Source organism: Hyla sarda (genome assembly GCF_029499605.1).
Source record: "Hyla sarda isolate aHylSar1 chromosome 1 unlocalized genomic scaffold, aHylSar1.hap1 SUPER_1_unloc_15, whole genome shotgun sequence".
In the NCBI taxonomy this organism is placed as follows: Eukaryota; Metazoa; Chordata; class Amphibia; order Anura; family Hylidae; genus Hyla; species Hyla sarda.
Window position 1 is genome coordinate 194,713 of NW_026607576.1, and position 17,900 is coordinate 212,612.

At 42.5% G+C, this 17,900-nt stretch overlaps 2 protein-coding genes across 2 annotated transcripts in view; both read right to left on the reverse strand.

Annotated features, from left to right (window-relative positions):
• LOC130298000 (oocyte zinc finger protein XlCOF7.1-like) overlaps nt 1-17,900 on the reverse strand; it is a 210,444-nt gene that overhangs the window by 103,404 nt on the left and 89,140 nt on the right. Inside the window, exons 5-6 of the mRNA XM_056550878.1 lie at nt 14,460-14,627; nt 8,337-8,463 (exon numbers count right to left, since the gene is read on the reverse strand). Coding sequence (XP_056406853.1) covers nt 8,337-8,463; nt 14,460-14,627 — 295 coding nt within the window. The remainder of the gene's footprint in view (nt 1-8,336; nt 8,464-14,459; nt 14,628-17,900) is intronic.
• LOC130298001 (zinc finger protein 260-like) lies at nt 3,563-6,075 on the reverse strand. The gene has a single exon (XM_056550880.1). The coding sequence runs from the start codon at nt 6,067-6,069 to the stop codon at nt 3,970-3,972; it is 2,100 nt and encodes a 699-aa protein (XP_056406855.1). The 5' UTR covers nt 6,070-6,075; the 3' UTR covers nt 3,563-3,969.

Here is a 17,900-nt window from a genome sequence, read left to right on the forward strand (position 1 = left end):
CTATGTGATCGAGTGCAGCTGTAGAAAACAGTATATAGGCAGAACCAAAAGAACCCTTAAAATCCGTATTGGAGAACATATTACTAATATTAAAAATGGAAATTTGAAACACCCTTTATCGGCACGTTTTACTAATGTACATAACAAATATTTAAGACAATTTTCCTTCTGTGGAATAGAAAGAGTTAAAAAAGATTGGAGGGGAGGGGAGGCAGCTTGATTATAAAGATGTAAAGAGCTGAGAGTAAGAAAATATACGAATTCGATACTTTTGAACCCAAAGGGCTCAATTCTACTTTCAAACTATTTGGTTTTCTGTAGGGGACGTATCGATCTCCAGGGTCCGTCCTTTGTAAATTGAGGACGGCCTCTGGAGCTCTTCACGTCCCCTTTACACACATCATGTCAAGGTTTTCATTTGAACGGGTTCGGGTTGTACAGTTAATTATTTATAATAGTATCATGTTGTTTTCATTTTTATTTTTTATATTTATTTTTAATTTTTTATTATTATTTTTATTTCTATTTATTTTAATTTACACTTCTACACATGTTATTTTTTATATACAGTGGTCCCTCAACATACGATGGTAATTCCTTCCAAACGACCCATCATTTGTCGAATCCATTGTATGTTGAGGGATCCGTGCAATGTAAAAAGTGCATTTAATACTCACCTGTCCCCGCCGCTCCGGACCGCGTCCTCACCGCTCCCGATGCTGTCCCAGGGGCTCCCGATGCTGTCCCGCTGCTCCAGCATCTTCTTCGGGATCCTCCAGCTTCTTCCGCATCTTCTCCGGTGTCCGGGACGGCGTGCGTAGTGACGTAATAACGACGCCAGAAAGCGAGGCCCGGACCCCGGAGAAGATGCAGAAGATGCCGGAGGATCGCAAAGTGGACCCGGAGCAGCGGGAATAGGTAAGTGAACCTGCCCGGGATGCTTAAACTTCTATCCGACAGCAGCTTAAGCATTTTGCGTTGTCAGATAGCAGTTAATGCAATGGCCCCGACATATAAAAGCATTGTATGTCGATTTGATCATATGTCGGGGCCATCGCATGTCGGGGGGGTTACTGTATGTTATCCGCATCTGTTACTACCAAGTTTGCCGCTATATTGCATTATCTCTATTCATTTAGGACTGTTGTTCCTGTATATGTGTATACACTTAACGCGGTTAACCCCGCAAGCATATATCTAGTTATTGTGTGACCATCAATTCCAGGTCGGGTTTTGCAGGTGTATAATTACACTCTGGAATCCATTACAAGTTTTGTCTATTTCTGAAAAGAACATCACCGTGACGGCCCCTCCCATAGACTTGCATAGCGGGGGCAGGGGGGGGTGACGTCACATGGGGCGGAGTTGTGACGTCGCAACACTCCGGCCCCGTGGTCACCACCCGGCTGTTTGTGAGCTGGCACCGCGGCGTGCAGCTCAAAATGGTGCGTGGCGAATACAAAATTGCGGGGGTCCCCAGTGGCGGGACCCCCGCGGTGAAACATCTCATCCCCTATGGATAGGGGATAAGATGTCTCAGGGTCGGAGTACCCCTTTAATACTGGCAATCTGATGAACCCGCACCTTCTTGTTGTCCTATCCCTCATCTTTTGACAACAAATAGGTACGAAACAAGTGTACAAAAACTAGCATTTACTTTTCTCATGTTTTTTGCACTGTTACCATTATATGGTAAACTTATTTAATCTTGCGTACTGTGATTATATGGTAAACGTACTTAATCTTGCGTACTGTGATTATATGGTAAACGTACTTTATCTCGCATACTGTGATTATATGGTAAACGTACTTAATCTCGCGTACTGTGATTATATGGTAAATGTACTTAATCTCGCGTACTGTGATTATATGGTAAACGTACTTAATCTCGTGTACTGTGATTATATGGTAAACGTACTTAATCTCGCGTACTGTGATTATATGGTGAACATACTTAATCTCACATACTGTGATTATATGGTAAACGTACTTAATCTCGCATACTGTGATTATATGGTAAACGTACTTAATCTCGCATACTGTGATTATATGGTAAACGTACTTAATCTCGCGTACTGTGATTATATGGTAAACGTACTTAATCTCGCGTACTGTGATTATATGGTAAACGTACTTAATCTCGCATACTGTGATTATATGGTAAACGTACTTAATCTCGCGTACTGTGATTATATGTTAAACGTACTTAATCTCGCGTACTGTGATTATATGGTGAACATACTTAATCTCACGTACTGTGATTATATGGTAAATGTACTTAATCTCGCATACTGTGATTATATGGTAAACGTACTTAATCTCGCGTACTGTGATTATATGGTAAACGTACTTAATCTAGCGTACTGTGATTATATGGTAAACGTACTTAATCTCACGTACTGTGATTATATGGTAAATGTACTTAATATCGCGTACTGTGATTATATGGTAAACGTACTTAATCTCGCGTACTGTGATTATATGGTAAATGTACTTAATATCGCATACTGTGATTATATGGTAAACGTACTTAATCTCGCGTACTGTGATTATATGGTAAACGTACTTAATCTCGCGTACTGTGATTATATGGTAAATGTACTTAATATCGCGTACTGTGATTATATGGTAAACGTACTTAATCTCGCGTACTGTGATTATATGGTAAATGTACTTAATATCGCATACTGTGATTATATGGTAAACGTACTTAATCTCGCGTACTGTGATTATATGGTAAACGTACTTAATCTCGCGTACTGTGATTATATGGTAAACGTACTTAATCTCGCATACTGTGATTATATGGTAAACGTACTTAATCTCGCGTACTGTGATTATATGGTAAACGTACTTAATCTCGCGTACTGTGATTATATGGTAAACGTACTTAATCTCGCGTACTGTGATTATATGGTAAACGTACTTAATCTCGCGTACTGTGATTATATGGTAAACGTACTTAATCTCGCGTACTGTGATTATATGGTAAACGTACTTAATCTCGCATACTGTGATTATATGGTAAACGTACTTAATCTCGCGTACTGTGATTATATGGTAAACGTACTTAATCTCGCGTACTGTGATTATATGGTAAACGTACTTAATCTCGCGTACTGTGATTATATGGTAAACGTACTTAATCTCGCGTACTGTGATTATATGGTAAACGTACTTAATCTCGCGTGCTGTGATTATTTACCCATACAGGTTTGCACTACGGCACTTTTCCCTGCACAGCCACTTCAGTAGGGGCAGCTTTTAACAATCAGTTGTCCAAATAGGTATGTAAATATAAATCCTTTTTATCTACAGACTCTCGCCCTAATTTAGGTTGATTCTCGTACTTTTTTTTTTTACTTTTATTGTATTTGCCTCGCCCTTTAACCTTGAGAAACACCATTGAAGTCCCGAATTTCCTCTACTACATCGGACATATATATATTTTATAAACTTTATTCACAACAGGTCAGTTACATTGTACATGAAAATGGGAGACATTTTGGTCAAAGGTACAAAGAAATGTTTCTCATTTACATATGACTCCGCCCACATAGCATGCTGTGCCATTTACTTTTACAGAAAAAAAGGAAAATATAAGATAAGAAGTAACAAATAACCTTGGAGAAATAAATGGCGGGGGGGGGGGGGGGGTCCAGTGTGATCACATGACATTAGGAAGAAGCAACAATATGAGGAGGAAGAGAGAATTATGGAAGAAGAACAATGTGTGTGAGCTCAGAGATTTCCCACATTCACCAATAAGAGGCGTGTGTATAGATATCCAGTAACCTCCCTGATAGGAACAAAGCCATGAACACTGTTCTATAGGACTTGGGTCACATGACATTTCTATCAGGGACGGTCAGGGCTGAAGTTTGGAGATGTTTATATTCTGCTCATTGGACGGTGATATTATTTGGGTTTTCTTCACATTCATTGTACCTTAGAATCCTCTCACCTTCATCAACTCACTGGGGGGTTTGACTGGCGAGACTTCTCTCCTGTGTGAATTCTCTTATGTGTAATAAGACGTGATCTATATGTAAAACATTTTCCACATTCTGAACATGAATATGGCTTCTCTCCTGTGTGACTTCTCTCATGTTTAACAAATGCTGATTTATATTTAAAAAATTTCCCACATTCTGAGCATGAATATGACTTCTCTCTTGTGTGAATTTCCTCATGTTTAATAAGATCAGATTTTTGTATAAAGCGTTTCTCACATTCTGAACATGAATATGGCTTCTCTCCTGTGTGACTTCTCCCATGTCTACGAAGATTTGATTTATTTGTGAATTTTTTTCCACATTCTGAACATGGATATGGCTTTTCTCCTGTGTGAATTATCTCATGTATAAAAAGATCTGATTTACTTGTAAAACATTTTCCACATTCTGAACAAGAATATGGTTTCTCTCCTGTGTGGATTTTCTCATGTTTAAGAAGAGTTGATCTAGATCTAAAAAACTTCCCACATTCTGAACATGAATACGGCTTCTCTCCTGTGTGAGTTCTCCTATGTTCAATAAGACCTGTTCTACATGTAAAACATTTCTCACATTCTGAGCATGAATATGGCTTCTCTCCTGTGTGAATTCTCTCATGTGTTACAAGCTGCTGTTTATCTACAAAGCTTTTTTTACAATCTGGACATGAATATGGCTTCTCTCCTGTGTGAATCCTTTCATGTATAACAAGATATGATTTACTTGTAAAACATTTTCCACATTCTGAACATGAATAGGGCTTCTCTCCTCTGTGAATTTTCTCATGTTTAACAAGATGTGCTTTACTTCCAAAACACTTCCCACATTCTGAACATGAATAGGGCTTCTCTCCTGTGTGAATTCTCTCATGTCTCTCAAGACCTGATTTAAATGTAAAACATTTCCCACATTCTAAGCATGAATATGGCTTCTCCCCTGTGTGAATTTTTTTATGTTTTACAAGCTGTGGTTTATTTGAAAATCTTTTTCCACATTCTGAACATGAATATGGCTTCTCTCCTGTGTGACTTCTCTCATGTATAACCAAAGATGATTTATCCATAAAACATTTACCACATTCTGAACATGAATACGGCTTTTCTCCTGTGTGACTTTGCTTATGTCTGGCAACATTTGATTTATGTGCAAAACATTTCCCACATTCTGAGCATGAATATGGCTTCTCTTCTGTGTGACTTCTCTCATGTAAAACCAAAGATAATTTTTCTATAAAACATTTACCACATTCTGAACATGAATACGGCTTTTCTCCTGTGTGACTTTTCTCATGTGTAACAAGCCTTGATTTCCGTATGAAACATTTTCCACATTCTGAACATGAATATGGCTTCTCTCCTGTGTGAATTCTCTCATGTATAACTAGATCTGATTTATGTACAAAACATTTCTCACATTCTGAACATGGATATGGCTTCTCTCCTGTGTGAATTCTCTCATGTATAACAAGATATGATTTAAAAGTAAAACATTTTCCACATTCTGAACATGAATAGGGCTTTTCTCCTGTGTGACTTCTCTCATGTTCAACGAGATATGATTTATCTCTAAAGCTTTTACCACATTCTGAACATGAATATGTATTTTCTCCTGTGTGCCTTCTTTCATGTCTAACAAGAGATAATTTATCTTTAAAACATTTCCCACATTCTGAACATGAATATGGCTTCTCTCCTGTGTGAATTCTTCTGTGTGTAATTAGATTTGATCTTCTTTTAAACTCTTTCCCACATTCATCACATTGAATCCATTCCCCCCCTCTCTCCTCTGTCCTTGTGGTAAGAATGTGGGGTTGGTCAGGAGAAGGTTCCCCATGATCAGGTGGATTATTATAGGATGGATCTGGATGGACATTAGGAGTAAGGAGGTCTTCTCCTGAGGAGCGCTCCATGATCTCTCCATCTTCTCCTGAGGAGCGCTCCATGATCCCTCCATCTTCTCCTGAGGAGCGCTCCATGATCCCTCCATCTTCTCCTGAGGAGCGCTCCATGATCTCTCCATCTTCTCCTGAGGAGCGCTCCATGATCTCTCCATCTTCTCCTGAGGAGCGCTCCATGATCTCTCCATCTTCTCTTGAGGAGCGCTCCATGATCTCTTCATCTTCTCCTGAGGAGCGCTCCATGATCTCTCCATCTTGTCCTGAGGAGCGCTCCATGATCTCTCCATCTTGTCCTGAGGGGCGCTCCATGATCTCTCCATCTTGTCCTGAGGAGCGCTCCATGATCCCTCCATCTTCTCCTGAGGAGCGCTCCATGATCTCTCCATCTTCTCCTGAGGAGCGCTCCACGATCTCTCCATCTTCTCCTGAGGAGCGCTCCATGATCTCTCCATCTTGTCCTGAGGAGCGCTCCATGATCTCTCCATCTTGTCCTGAGGAGCGCTCCATGATCTCTCCATCTTCTCCTGAGGAGCGCTCCATGATCTCTCCATCTTCTCCTGAGGAGCGCTCCATGATCTCTCCATCTTCTCCTGAGGAGCGCTCCATGATCTCTCCATCTTCTCCTGAGGAGCGCTCCATGATCGCTCCATCTTCTCCTGTAGAATAAAGTAGAGACATTTATAATCCTGGAGATTGTATAAGATCACATGACACATAAAATTAGAGTAAATCCGCCATCTTGTAGCTGTCGGTCACATAAAGGTATTGTCAGAGATTATCTTCTATCTCACTTAGGGGAAAAACACCCAAAAATGTCCAACACCACGGAGGTCCTTAGGGCAGAAGAAGGGACCGGAGAGGAGAGAAGGTTCTATTTACAGTCAGGACGGCTCCACCTATAGGCAGAATGTTACTGCACACTGTCTCCACACAGGTCCTGACAGCTACTACTCATTGCTCATCTCCCCCCCCCCCTCATTGTCATGACACGGCCTGGTAGAGGAGCGAAGTGCCACCAGGATGGAATTCATCCGGGGCGCAGATCATTGACACCGCTGCTGCACGCTGCTCCTGAGCACGACTATATGAACCTAGAATTACTCTACAACCTCGCTCCGCCACCTCCCATCGCTCCGCCACCTCCCATCGCTCCGCCTCCTCCCATTGCTCCGCATTCTAGATGCTGGAGGTAAATATAAATATGTTGGAGGAGGAGCTGAATCGGGGAATAGCGCTCCATATCTCTAATCCTCCCCCACTGCTAATAGACATAGCAGGTAAATACCGTTTTTAGTCTGTGGGTCCGGTAATCCAAAAAGGTCAAGAATTCCCCAAATATCTTAACCAAATCAACCTATAAAATAAAAAAACACACCAATCGGCGTTCACCAATTTATAATCACATAGACACCCAATTTATACCTCCGGATCACAGGTACATGGATAAAACTATGAAACGTCCGACATGTTTCTGCTGTACAATGCAGCCAGGTTCATCAGGGAACAGAACAATTGGCCAATATCAAGAGACTGTGTCACATGAAGTAACACAGATGCCTGTAATCCACATCACTACAATGGTGTATACACGAGGATTGCGGTATAATAAGGTCCTATCATTATGAGAAGATATGACAACACAGAACCTATGATGATATATACTGTGATGTAATAGGATACAGGTATACAGATGACCTATGACCTCACTATGATGATATATACTGTGATGTAATAGGATACAGGTATTCAGATGACCTATGACCTCACTATGATGATATATACTGTGATGTAATAGGATACAGGTATTCAGATGACCTATGACCTCCCTATGATGATATATACTGTGATGTTATAGGATACAGGTATACAGATGATCTATGACCTTTCTATGATGGTATATACTGTGATGTAATAGGATACAGGTATACAGATGACCTATGACCTCACTATGATGTATATACAGTGATATAATAGGATACAGGTATACAGATGACCTATGACCTCTCTATGATGATATATACTGTGATGTAATAGGATACAGGTATTCAGATGACCTATGACCTCACTATAATGATATATACTGTGATGTAATAGGATACAGGTATTCAGATGACCTATGACCTCCCTATGATGATATATACTGTGGTGTAATAGGATACAGGTATACAGATGATCTATGACCTCTCTATGATGGTATATACTGTATACTGGGCTGCTGGATAGATTTCTATGTTACTAGGTAACAAGCTATTTGACCGTCGGCGGAGACAAATTTGCGAGCTAAGTGCCGCACTATTTCCTCTATTACACCAAAGCTGTATAGTCTCCATGATTTATCTGCATGTTCATGTTTCACCTATATACTTGTGCTGCTGCATTCTTCTGTTACTATGTTACTAGGTAGTGAGAGTGATATCTATATATATATATATGTCTCCTCTTACCTTGTGATGCGAGGGGCCGGTGATCCTCCATCATGACTATGTCCTGGTACAGATCCTTGTGTCCTTCTACATACTCCCACTCCTCCATGGAGAAATAGACCGCCACATCCTGACACCTTATAGGAACCTGACACACAATGATACCGTCATCACCAGACCCCTCCATTACTGTATAATGTCCCAGCAGTGTCACCTCTCTAATCATCACCAGACCCCTCCATTACTGTATAATGTCCCAGCAGTGTCACCTCTCCAGTCATCACCAGACCCCTCCATTACTGTATAATGTCCCAGCAGTGTCACCTCTCTAATCATCACCAGACCCCTCCATTACTGTATAATGTCCCAGCAGTGTCACCTCTCTAATCATCACCAGACCCCTCCATTACTGTATAATGTCCCAGCAGTGTCACCTCTCTAATCATCACCAGACCCCTCCATTACTGTATAATGTCCCAGCAGTGTCACCTCTCTAATCATCACCAGACCCCTCCATTACTGTATAATGTCCCAGCAGTGTCACCTCTCTAATCATCACCAGACCCCTCCATTACTGTATAATGTCCCAGCAGTGTCACCTCTCCAGTCATCACCAGACCCCTCCATTACTGTATAATGTCCCAGCAGGGTCACCTCTCCAGTCATCACCAGACCCCTCCATTACTGTATAATGTCCCAGCAGTGTCACCTCTCTAATCATCACCAGACCCCTCCATTACTGTATAATGTCCCAGCAGTGTCACCTCTCTAATCATCACCAGACCCCTCCATTACAGTATAATGTCCCAGCAGTGTCACCTCTCCAGTCATCACCAGACCCCTCCATTACTGTATAATGTCCCAGCAGTGTCACCTCTCTAATCATCACCAGACCCCTCCATTACTGTATAATGTCCCAGCAGTGTCACCTCTCTAATCATCCCCAGACCCCTCCATTACTGTATAATATCCCAGCAGGGTCACCTCTCTAATCATCACCAGACCTGTCCATTACTGTATAATGTCCCAGCAGTGTCACCTCTCCAGACATCACCAGACCCCTCCATTACTGTATAATGTCCCAGCAGTGTCACCTCTCTAATCATCACCAGACCCCTCCATTACTGTATAATGTCCCAGCAGTGTCACCTCTCCAGTCATCACCAGACCCCTCCATTACTGTATAATGTCCCAGCAGTGTCACCTCTCCAGTCATCACCAGACCCCTCCATTACTGTATAATGTCCCAGCAGTGTCACCTCTCCAATCATCACCAGAGCCCTCCATTACTGTATAATGTCCCAGCAGTGTCACCTCTCTAATCATCACCACACCCCTCCATTACTGTATAATGTCCCAGCAGTGTCACCTCTCTAATCATCACCAGACCCCTCCATTACTGCATAATGTCCCAGCAGTGTCACCTCTCTAATCATCACCAGACCCCTCCATTACTGTATAATGTCCCAGCAGTGTCACCTCTCCAGTCATCACCAGACCCCTCCATTACTGTATAATGTCCCAGCAGTGTCACCTCTCCAGTCATCACCAGACCCCTCCATTACTGTATAATGTCCCAGCAGTGTCACCTCTCCAGTCATCACCAGACCCCTCCATTACTGCATAATGTCCCAGCAGTGTCACCTCTCTAATCATCACCAGACCCCTCCATTACTGTATAATGTCCCAGCAGTGTCACCTCTCTAATCATCACCAGACCCCTCCATTACTGTATAATGTCCCAGCAGTGTCACCTCTCCAGTCATCACCAGACCCCTCCATTACTATATAATGTCCCAGCAGTGTCACCTCTCCAGTCATCACCAGACCCCTCCATTACTGTATAATGTCCCAGCAGTGTCACCTCTCTAATCATCACCAGACCCCTCCATTACTGTATAATGTCCCAGCAGTGTCACCTCTCTAATCATCACCAGACCCCTCCATTACTGTATAATGTCCCAGCAGTGTCACCTCTCCAGTCATCACCAGACCCCTCCATTACTGTATAATGTCCCAGCAGTGTCACCTCTCTAATCATCACCAGACCCCTCCATTACTGTATAATGTCCCAGCAGTGTCACCTCTCCAGTCATCACCAGACCCCTCCATTACTATATAATGTCCCAGCAGTGTCACCTCTCCAGTCATCACCAGACCCCTTCATTACTGTATAATGTCCCAGCAGTGTCACCTCTCTAATCATCACCAGACCCCTCCATTACTGTATAATGTCCCAGCAGTGTCACCTCTCCAGTCATCACCAGACCCCTTCATTACTGTATAATGTCCCAGCAGGGTCACCTCTCCAGTCATCACCAGACCCCTCCATTACTGTATAATGTCCCAACAGGGTCACCTCTTCAATCATCACCAGACCCCTCCATTACTATATAATGTCCCAGCAGTGTTACCTCTCTAATCATCGCCAGACCCCTCCATTACTGTATAATGTCCCAGCAGTGTCACCTCTCTAATCATCACCAGACCCCTCCATTACTGTATAATGTCCCAGCAGTGTCACCTCTCCAGTCATCACCAGACCCCTCCATTACTATATAATGTCCCAGCAGTGTCACCTCTCTAATCATCACCAGACCCCTCCATTACTGTATAATATCCCAGCAGGGTCACCTCTCTAATCATCACCAGACCTGTCCATTACTGTATAATGTCCCAGCAGTGTCACCTCTCCAGACATCACCAGACCCCTCCATTACTGTATAATGTCCCAGCAGTGTCACCTCTCTAATCATCACCAGACCCCTCCATTACTGTATAATGTCCCAGCAGTGTCACCTCTCCAGTCATCACCAGACCCCTCCATTACTGTATAATGTCCCAGCAGTGTCACCTCTCCAGTCATCACCAGACCCCTCCATTACTGTATAATGTCCCAGCAGTGTCACCTCTCTAATCATCACCAGAGCCCTCCATTACTGTATAATGTCCCAGCAGTGTCACCTCTCTAATCATCACCACACCCCTCCATTACTGTATAATGTACCAGCAGTGTCACCTCTCTAATCATCACCAGACTCCTCCATTACTGCATAATGTCCCAGCAGTGTCACCTCTCTAATCATCACCAGACCCCTCCATTACTGTATAATGTCCCAGCAGTGTCACCTCTCCAGTCATCACCAGACCCCTCCATTACTGTATAATGTCCCAGCAGTGTCACCTCTCCAGTCATCACCAGACCCCTCCATTACTGTATAATGTCCCAGCAGTGTCACCTCTCCAGTCATCACCAGACCCCTCCATTACTGTATAATGTCCCAGCAGTGTCACCTCTCCAGTCATCACCAGACCCCTCCATTACTGCATAATGTCCCAGCAGTGTCACCTCTCTAATCATCACCAGACCCCTCCATTACTGTATAATGTCCCAGCAGTGTCACCTCTCTAATCATCACCAGACCCCTACATTACTGTATAATGTCCCAGCAGTGTCACCTCTCCAGTCATCACCAGACCCCTCCATTACTATATAATGTCCCAGCAGTGTCACCTCTCCAGTCATCACCAGACCCCTCCATTACTGTATAATGTCCCAGCAGTGTCACCTCTCTAATCATCACCAGACCCCTCCATTACTGTATAATGTCCCAGCAGTGTCACCTCTCTAATCATCACCAGACCCCTCCATTACTGTATAATGTCCCAGCAGTGTCACCTCTCCAGTCATCACCAGACCCCTCCATTACTGTATAATGTCCCAACAGGGTCACCTCTTCAATCATCACCAGACCCCTCCATTACTGTATAATGTCCTAGCAGTGTCACCTCTCCAGTCACCACCAGACCCCTCCATTACTGTATAATGTCCCAGCAGTGTCACCTCTCTAATCATCACCACACTCCTCCATTACTGTATAATGTCCCAGCAGTGTCACCTCTCCAGTCATCACCAGACCCCTCCATTACTGTATAATGTTCCAGCAGTGTCACCTCTCTAATCATCACCAGACCCCTCCATTACTGTATAATGTCCTAGCAGTGTCACCTCTCTAATCATCACCAGACCCCTCCATTACTGTATAATGTCCCAGCAGTGTCACCTCTCCAGTCATCACCAGACCCCTCCATTACTGTATAATGTCCCAGCAGGGTCACCTCTCCAGTCATCACCAGACCCCTCCATTACTGTATTATGTCCCAGCAGTGTCACCTCTCTAATCATCACCAGACCCCTCCATTACTGTATAATGTCCCAGCAGTGTCACCTCTCCAGTCATCACCAGACCCCTCCATTACTATATAATGTCCCAGCAGTGTCACCTCTCTAATCATCACCAGACCCCTCCATTACTGTATAATGTCCCAGCAGTGTCACCTCTCTAATCATCACCAGACCCCTCCATTACTGTATAATGTCCCAGCAGTGTCACCTCTCTAATCATCACCAGACCCCTCCATTACTGTATAATGTCCCAGCAGTGTCACCTCCCCAGTCATCACCAGACCCCTCCATTACTGTATAATGTCCCAGCAGTGTCACCTCTCCAGTCATCACCAGACCCCTCCATTACTGTATAATGTCCCAGCAGTGTCACCTCTCTAATCATCACCAGACCCCTCCATTACTGTATAATGTCCCAGCAGTGTCACCTCTCTAATCATCACCAGACCCCTCCATTACTATATAATGTCCCAGCAGTGTCACCTCTCTAATCATCACCAGACCCCTCCATTACTGTATAATGTCCCAACAGTGTCACCTCTCCAGTCATCACCAGACCACTCCATTACTGTATAATGTCCAAGCAGTGTCACCTCTCTAATCATCAGACCCCTCCATTACTGTATAATGTCCCAGCAGTGTCATCTCTCTAATCACCAGAATCCTCCATTACTGTATAATGTCCCAGCAGTGTCACCTCTCCAGTAATCACCAGACCCCTCCATTACTGTATAATGTCCCAACAGTGTCACCTCTCCAGTCATCACCAGACCCCTCCATTACTGTATAATGTCCGAGCAGTGTCACCTCTCTAATCATCACCAGACCCCTCCATTACTGTATAATGTCCCAGCAGTGTCACCTCTCCAATCATCCCCAGACCCCTCCATTACTGTATAATGTCCCAGCAGTGTCACCTCTCCAGTCATCACCAGACCCCTCCATTACTGTATAATGTCCCAGCAGTGTCACCTCTCTAATCACCAGACCCCTCCATTACTGTATAATGTCCCAGCAATGTCACCTCTCCAGTCATCACCAGACCCCTCCATTACTGTATAATGTCCCAGCAGTGTCATCTCTCCAGTCATCACCAGACCCCTCCATTACTATATAATGTCCCAGCAGTGTCACCTCTCCAGTCATCACCAGACCCCTCCATTACTGTATAATGTCCCAGCAGTGTCACCTCTCCAGTCATCACCAGACCCCTCCATTACTATATAATGTCCCAGCAGTGTCACCTCTCCAGTCATCACCAAACCCCTCCATTACTGTATAATGTCCCAGCAGTGTCACCTCTCCAGTCATCACCAGACCCCTCCATTACTGTATGATGTCCCAGCAGGGTCACCTCTCTAATCATCACCAGACCCCTCCATTACTGTATAATGTCCCAGCAGTGTCACCTCTCCAGTCATTACCTGATCCCTCCATTACTGTATAATGTCCCAGCAGTGTCACCTCTCTAATCATCACCAGACCCCTCCATTACTATATAATGTCCCAGCAGTGTCATCTCTCCAGTCATCACCAGACCCCTCCATTACTGTATAATGTCCCAGCAGGGTCACCTCTCTAATCATCACCAGACCCCTCCATTACTGTATAATGTCCCAGCAGTGTCACCTCTCCAGTCATTACCTGATCCCTCCATTACTGTATAATGTCCCAGCAGTGTCACCTCTCCAGTCATCACCAGACCCCTCCATTGCTGTATAATGTCCCAGCAGTGTCACCTCTCTAATCATCACCAGACCCCTCCACCACTGTATAATGTCCCAGCAGTGTCACCTCTCCAGTCATCAACAGACCCCTCCATTACTGTATAATGTCCCAGCAGTTTCACCTCTCTAATCATCACCAGACCCTTCCATTACTGTATAATGTCCAGCAGTGTCACCTCTCTATTCATCACCAGACCCCTCCATTACTGTATAATGTCCCAGCAGTGTCACCTCTCCAGTCAGCAGCTCAGTGATCCTGTGGGTGAGTTCTATAATCATCCTCTCATCTATCAGTGAGTGAGGTGGAGGCTCCTTGATGGGGCCCTGGGTCCTGCTCCGTCCTCTGGTCACACAGGGGGTCACAATCTCTTCAGGCGACTTCTTTATTATTATGTAATCCTGTATATGGAGAGATTACAGATTTTTATAAATAACTTGATAGGTTGTAGTATGGATTTTGGATTGTAAAGGGGTCCTTCCTCTGGGGAACTAAACCCATAGCCCATCCAATCTCTCTCGCCAACCTATTTGATTTTGTAAATATCATTCATTATCTATATAGAGCAGTGTTCCCTCTTTTACTTGTCACTTACATGCAGGGAGTGAGAAAGAGACGTCATACAACCATCCACTGTGACTCTGTCTAACTCCCTCTCTGATTGCAGCCCCCACCCTTCTGAGAGACACAGACCACGTGGTTTCTGCCCTGCACAGATAAGTTATGCTTCTTCTAGTGCTGAGACATGGGAGGTGTGTGTGCAGCCTCAGCCAATCAGACACTGAATCTCTCTGCCCATAGAGGGTGGGGGCTGCTCTCAAAGATGCCTCACCATTTCAAGCTTACATGTTGTCGGGGTAATAACTTATTTATGAATTATGAATTATTAACCCCTTAAGGACCAGGGTTTTTTCATTTTTTGCACTTTCATTTTTTTCTCCTTACCTTTATAAAATCATAACTCTTTCAACTTTGCACCAAAAAATCCATATGAGGGCCTAATTTTTTTTTGCGCCACCAATTCTACTTTGAAATTACATCAGTTTCAGATGAAATGGGAAAAAAATCATTGTGCGACAAAATTGAAGAAAAAACACAATTTTGTAACTTTTGGGGGCTTCCGTTTCTACACAGTACATATTTCGGTATAAATGCCCCCTTCTCTTTATTCTGTAGGTCCATACGGTTAAAATGATCCCCGACTTATATAGGTTGGAAAAAATCATAACTTCATGCAGGAAAATGTATACGTTTAAAATTGTCCTCTTCTGACCCCTATAACTTTTTATTTTTCGCGTATAGGGCGGTGTGAGGGCTAATTTTTTGCGCCATGATCGGAAGTTTTTATCGGTACCATTTTTGTATTGATCGGACTTATTGATCGCTTTTTATTCATTTTTTCATGATATAAAAAGTGACCAAAAATACACTATTTTGGAGTTTGGAATTTTTTTGCGCGTACGCCATTGACCGTGCGGTTTAATTAATGATATATTTTTATAATTCGGACATTTCCACACGCGGCGATACCATATATGTTTATTTTTATTTACACTTTTTTTTTAAATGGGAAAGGGGGGTGATTTTTATTAGGTGATTTTTATTGCAGTGTTATAGGAGACTATAACACTGTACACACTGATCTCTTATGCTGATCATTATTATCCCATAGGAGACTATAACACTGTACACACTGATCTCTTATGCTGATCATTATTATCCCATAGGAGACTATAACACTGTACACACTGATCTCTTATACTGATCATTATTATCCCATAGGGACCTATAACACTGCACACACTGATCTCTTATACTGATCATTATTATCCCATAGGAGACTATAACACTGCACACACTGATCTCTTATACTGATCATTATTATCCCATAGGGACCTATAACACTGCACACACTGATCTCTTATACTGATCATTATTATCCCATAGGAGACTATAATACTGATCACACTGATCTCTTATACTGATCATTATTATCCCATAGGAGACTATAACACTGTACACACTGATCTCTTATACTGATCATTATTATCCCATAGGAGACTATAATACTGATCACACTGATCTCTTATACTGATCATTGTTATCCCATAGGAGACTATAACACTGCACACACTGATCTCTTATACTGATCATTATTATCCCATAGGAGACTATAACACTGTACACACTGATCTCTTATACTGATCATTATTATCCCATAGGAGACTATAACACTGTACACACTGATCTCTTATACTGATCATTATTATCCCATAGGAGACTATAACACTGTACACACTGATCTCTTATACTGATCATTATTATCCCATAGGGACCTATAACACTGCATACACTGATCTCTTATACTGATCATTATTATCCCATAGGAGACTATAACACTGCACACACTGATCTCTTATACTGATCATTATTATCCCATAGGGACCTATAACACTGCACACACTGATCTCTTATACTGATCATTATTATCCCATAGGAGACTATAATACTGATCACACTGATCTCTTATACTGATCATTATTATCCCATAGGAGACTATAACACTGTACACACTGATCTCTTATACTGATCACTATTATCCCATAGGAGACTATAACACTGATCACACTGATCTCTTATACTGATCATTGTTATCCCATAGGAGACTATAACACTGCACACACTGATCTCTTATACTGATCATTATTATCCCACAGGAGACTATAACACTGCACACACTGATCTCTTATACTGATCATTATTATCCCATAGGAGACTATAACACTGCACACACTGATCTCTTATACTGATCATTATTATCCCATAGGAGACTATAACACTGCACACACTGATCTCTTATACTGATCATTATTATCCCATAGGGACCTATAACACTGCATACACTGATCTCTTATACTGATCATTATTATCCCATAGGAGACTATAACACTGCACACACTGATCTCTTATACTGATCATTATTATTCCATAGGAGACTATAACACTGCACACACTGATCTCTTATACTGATCATTATTATCCCATAGGAGACTATAATACTGATTACACTGATCTCTTATACTGATTATTGTTATCCCATAGGAGACTATAACACTGTACACACTGATCTCTTATACTGATCACTATTATCCCATAGGAGACTATAACACTGATCACACTGATCTCTTATACTGATCATCATTATCCCATAGGAGACTATAACACTGTACACACTGATCTCTTATACTGATCATTATTATCCCATAGGAGACTATAACACTGATCACACTGATCTCTTATACTGATCATTATTATCTCATAGGAGACTATAACACTGCACACACTGATCTCTTATACTGATCATTATTATCCCATAGGAGACTATAACACTGATCACACTGATCTCTTATACTGATCATTATTATCCCATAGGAGACTATAACACTGATCACACTGATCTCTTATACTGATCATTATCCCATAGGAGACTATAATACTGATCACACTGATCTCTTATACTGATCATTATTATCCCATAGGAGACTATAACACTGCACACACTGATCTCTTATACTGATCATTGTTATCCCATAGGAGACTATAATACTGATCACACTGATCTCTTATACTGATCATTATTATCCCATAGGAGACTATAACACTGCACACACTGA

Excerpts from the sequence above, each read along its gene's own strand:
- LOC130298001 (XM_056550880.1), bottom strand. The coding sequence starts at position 6,069 with ATGGAGCGCTCCTCAGGAGAAGATGGAGAGATCATGGAGCGCTCCTCA.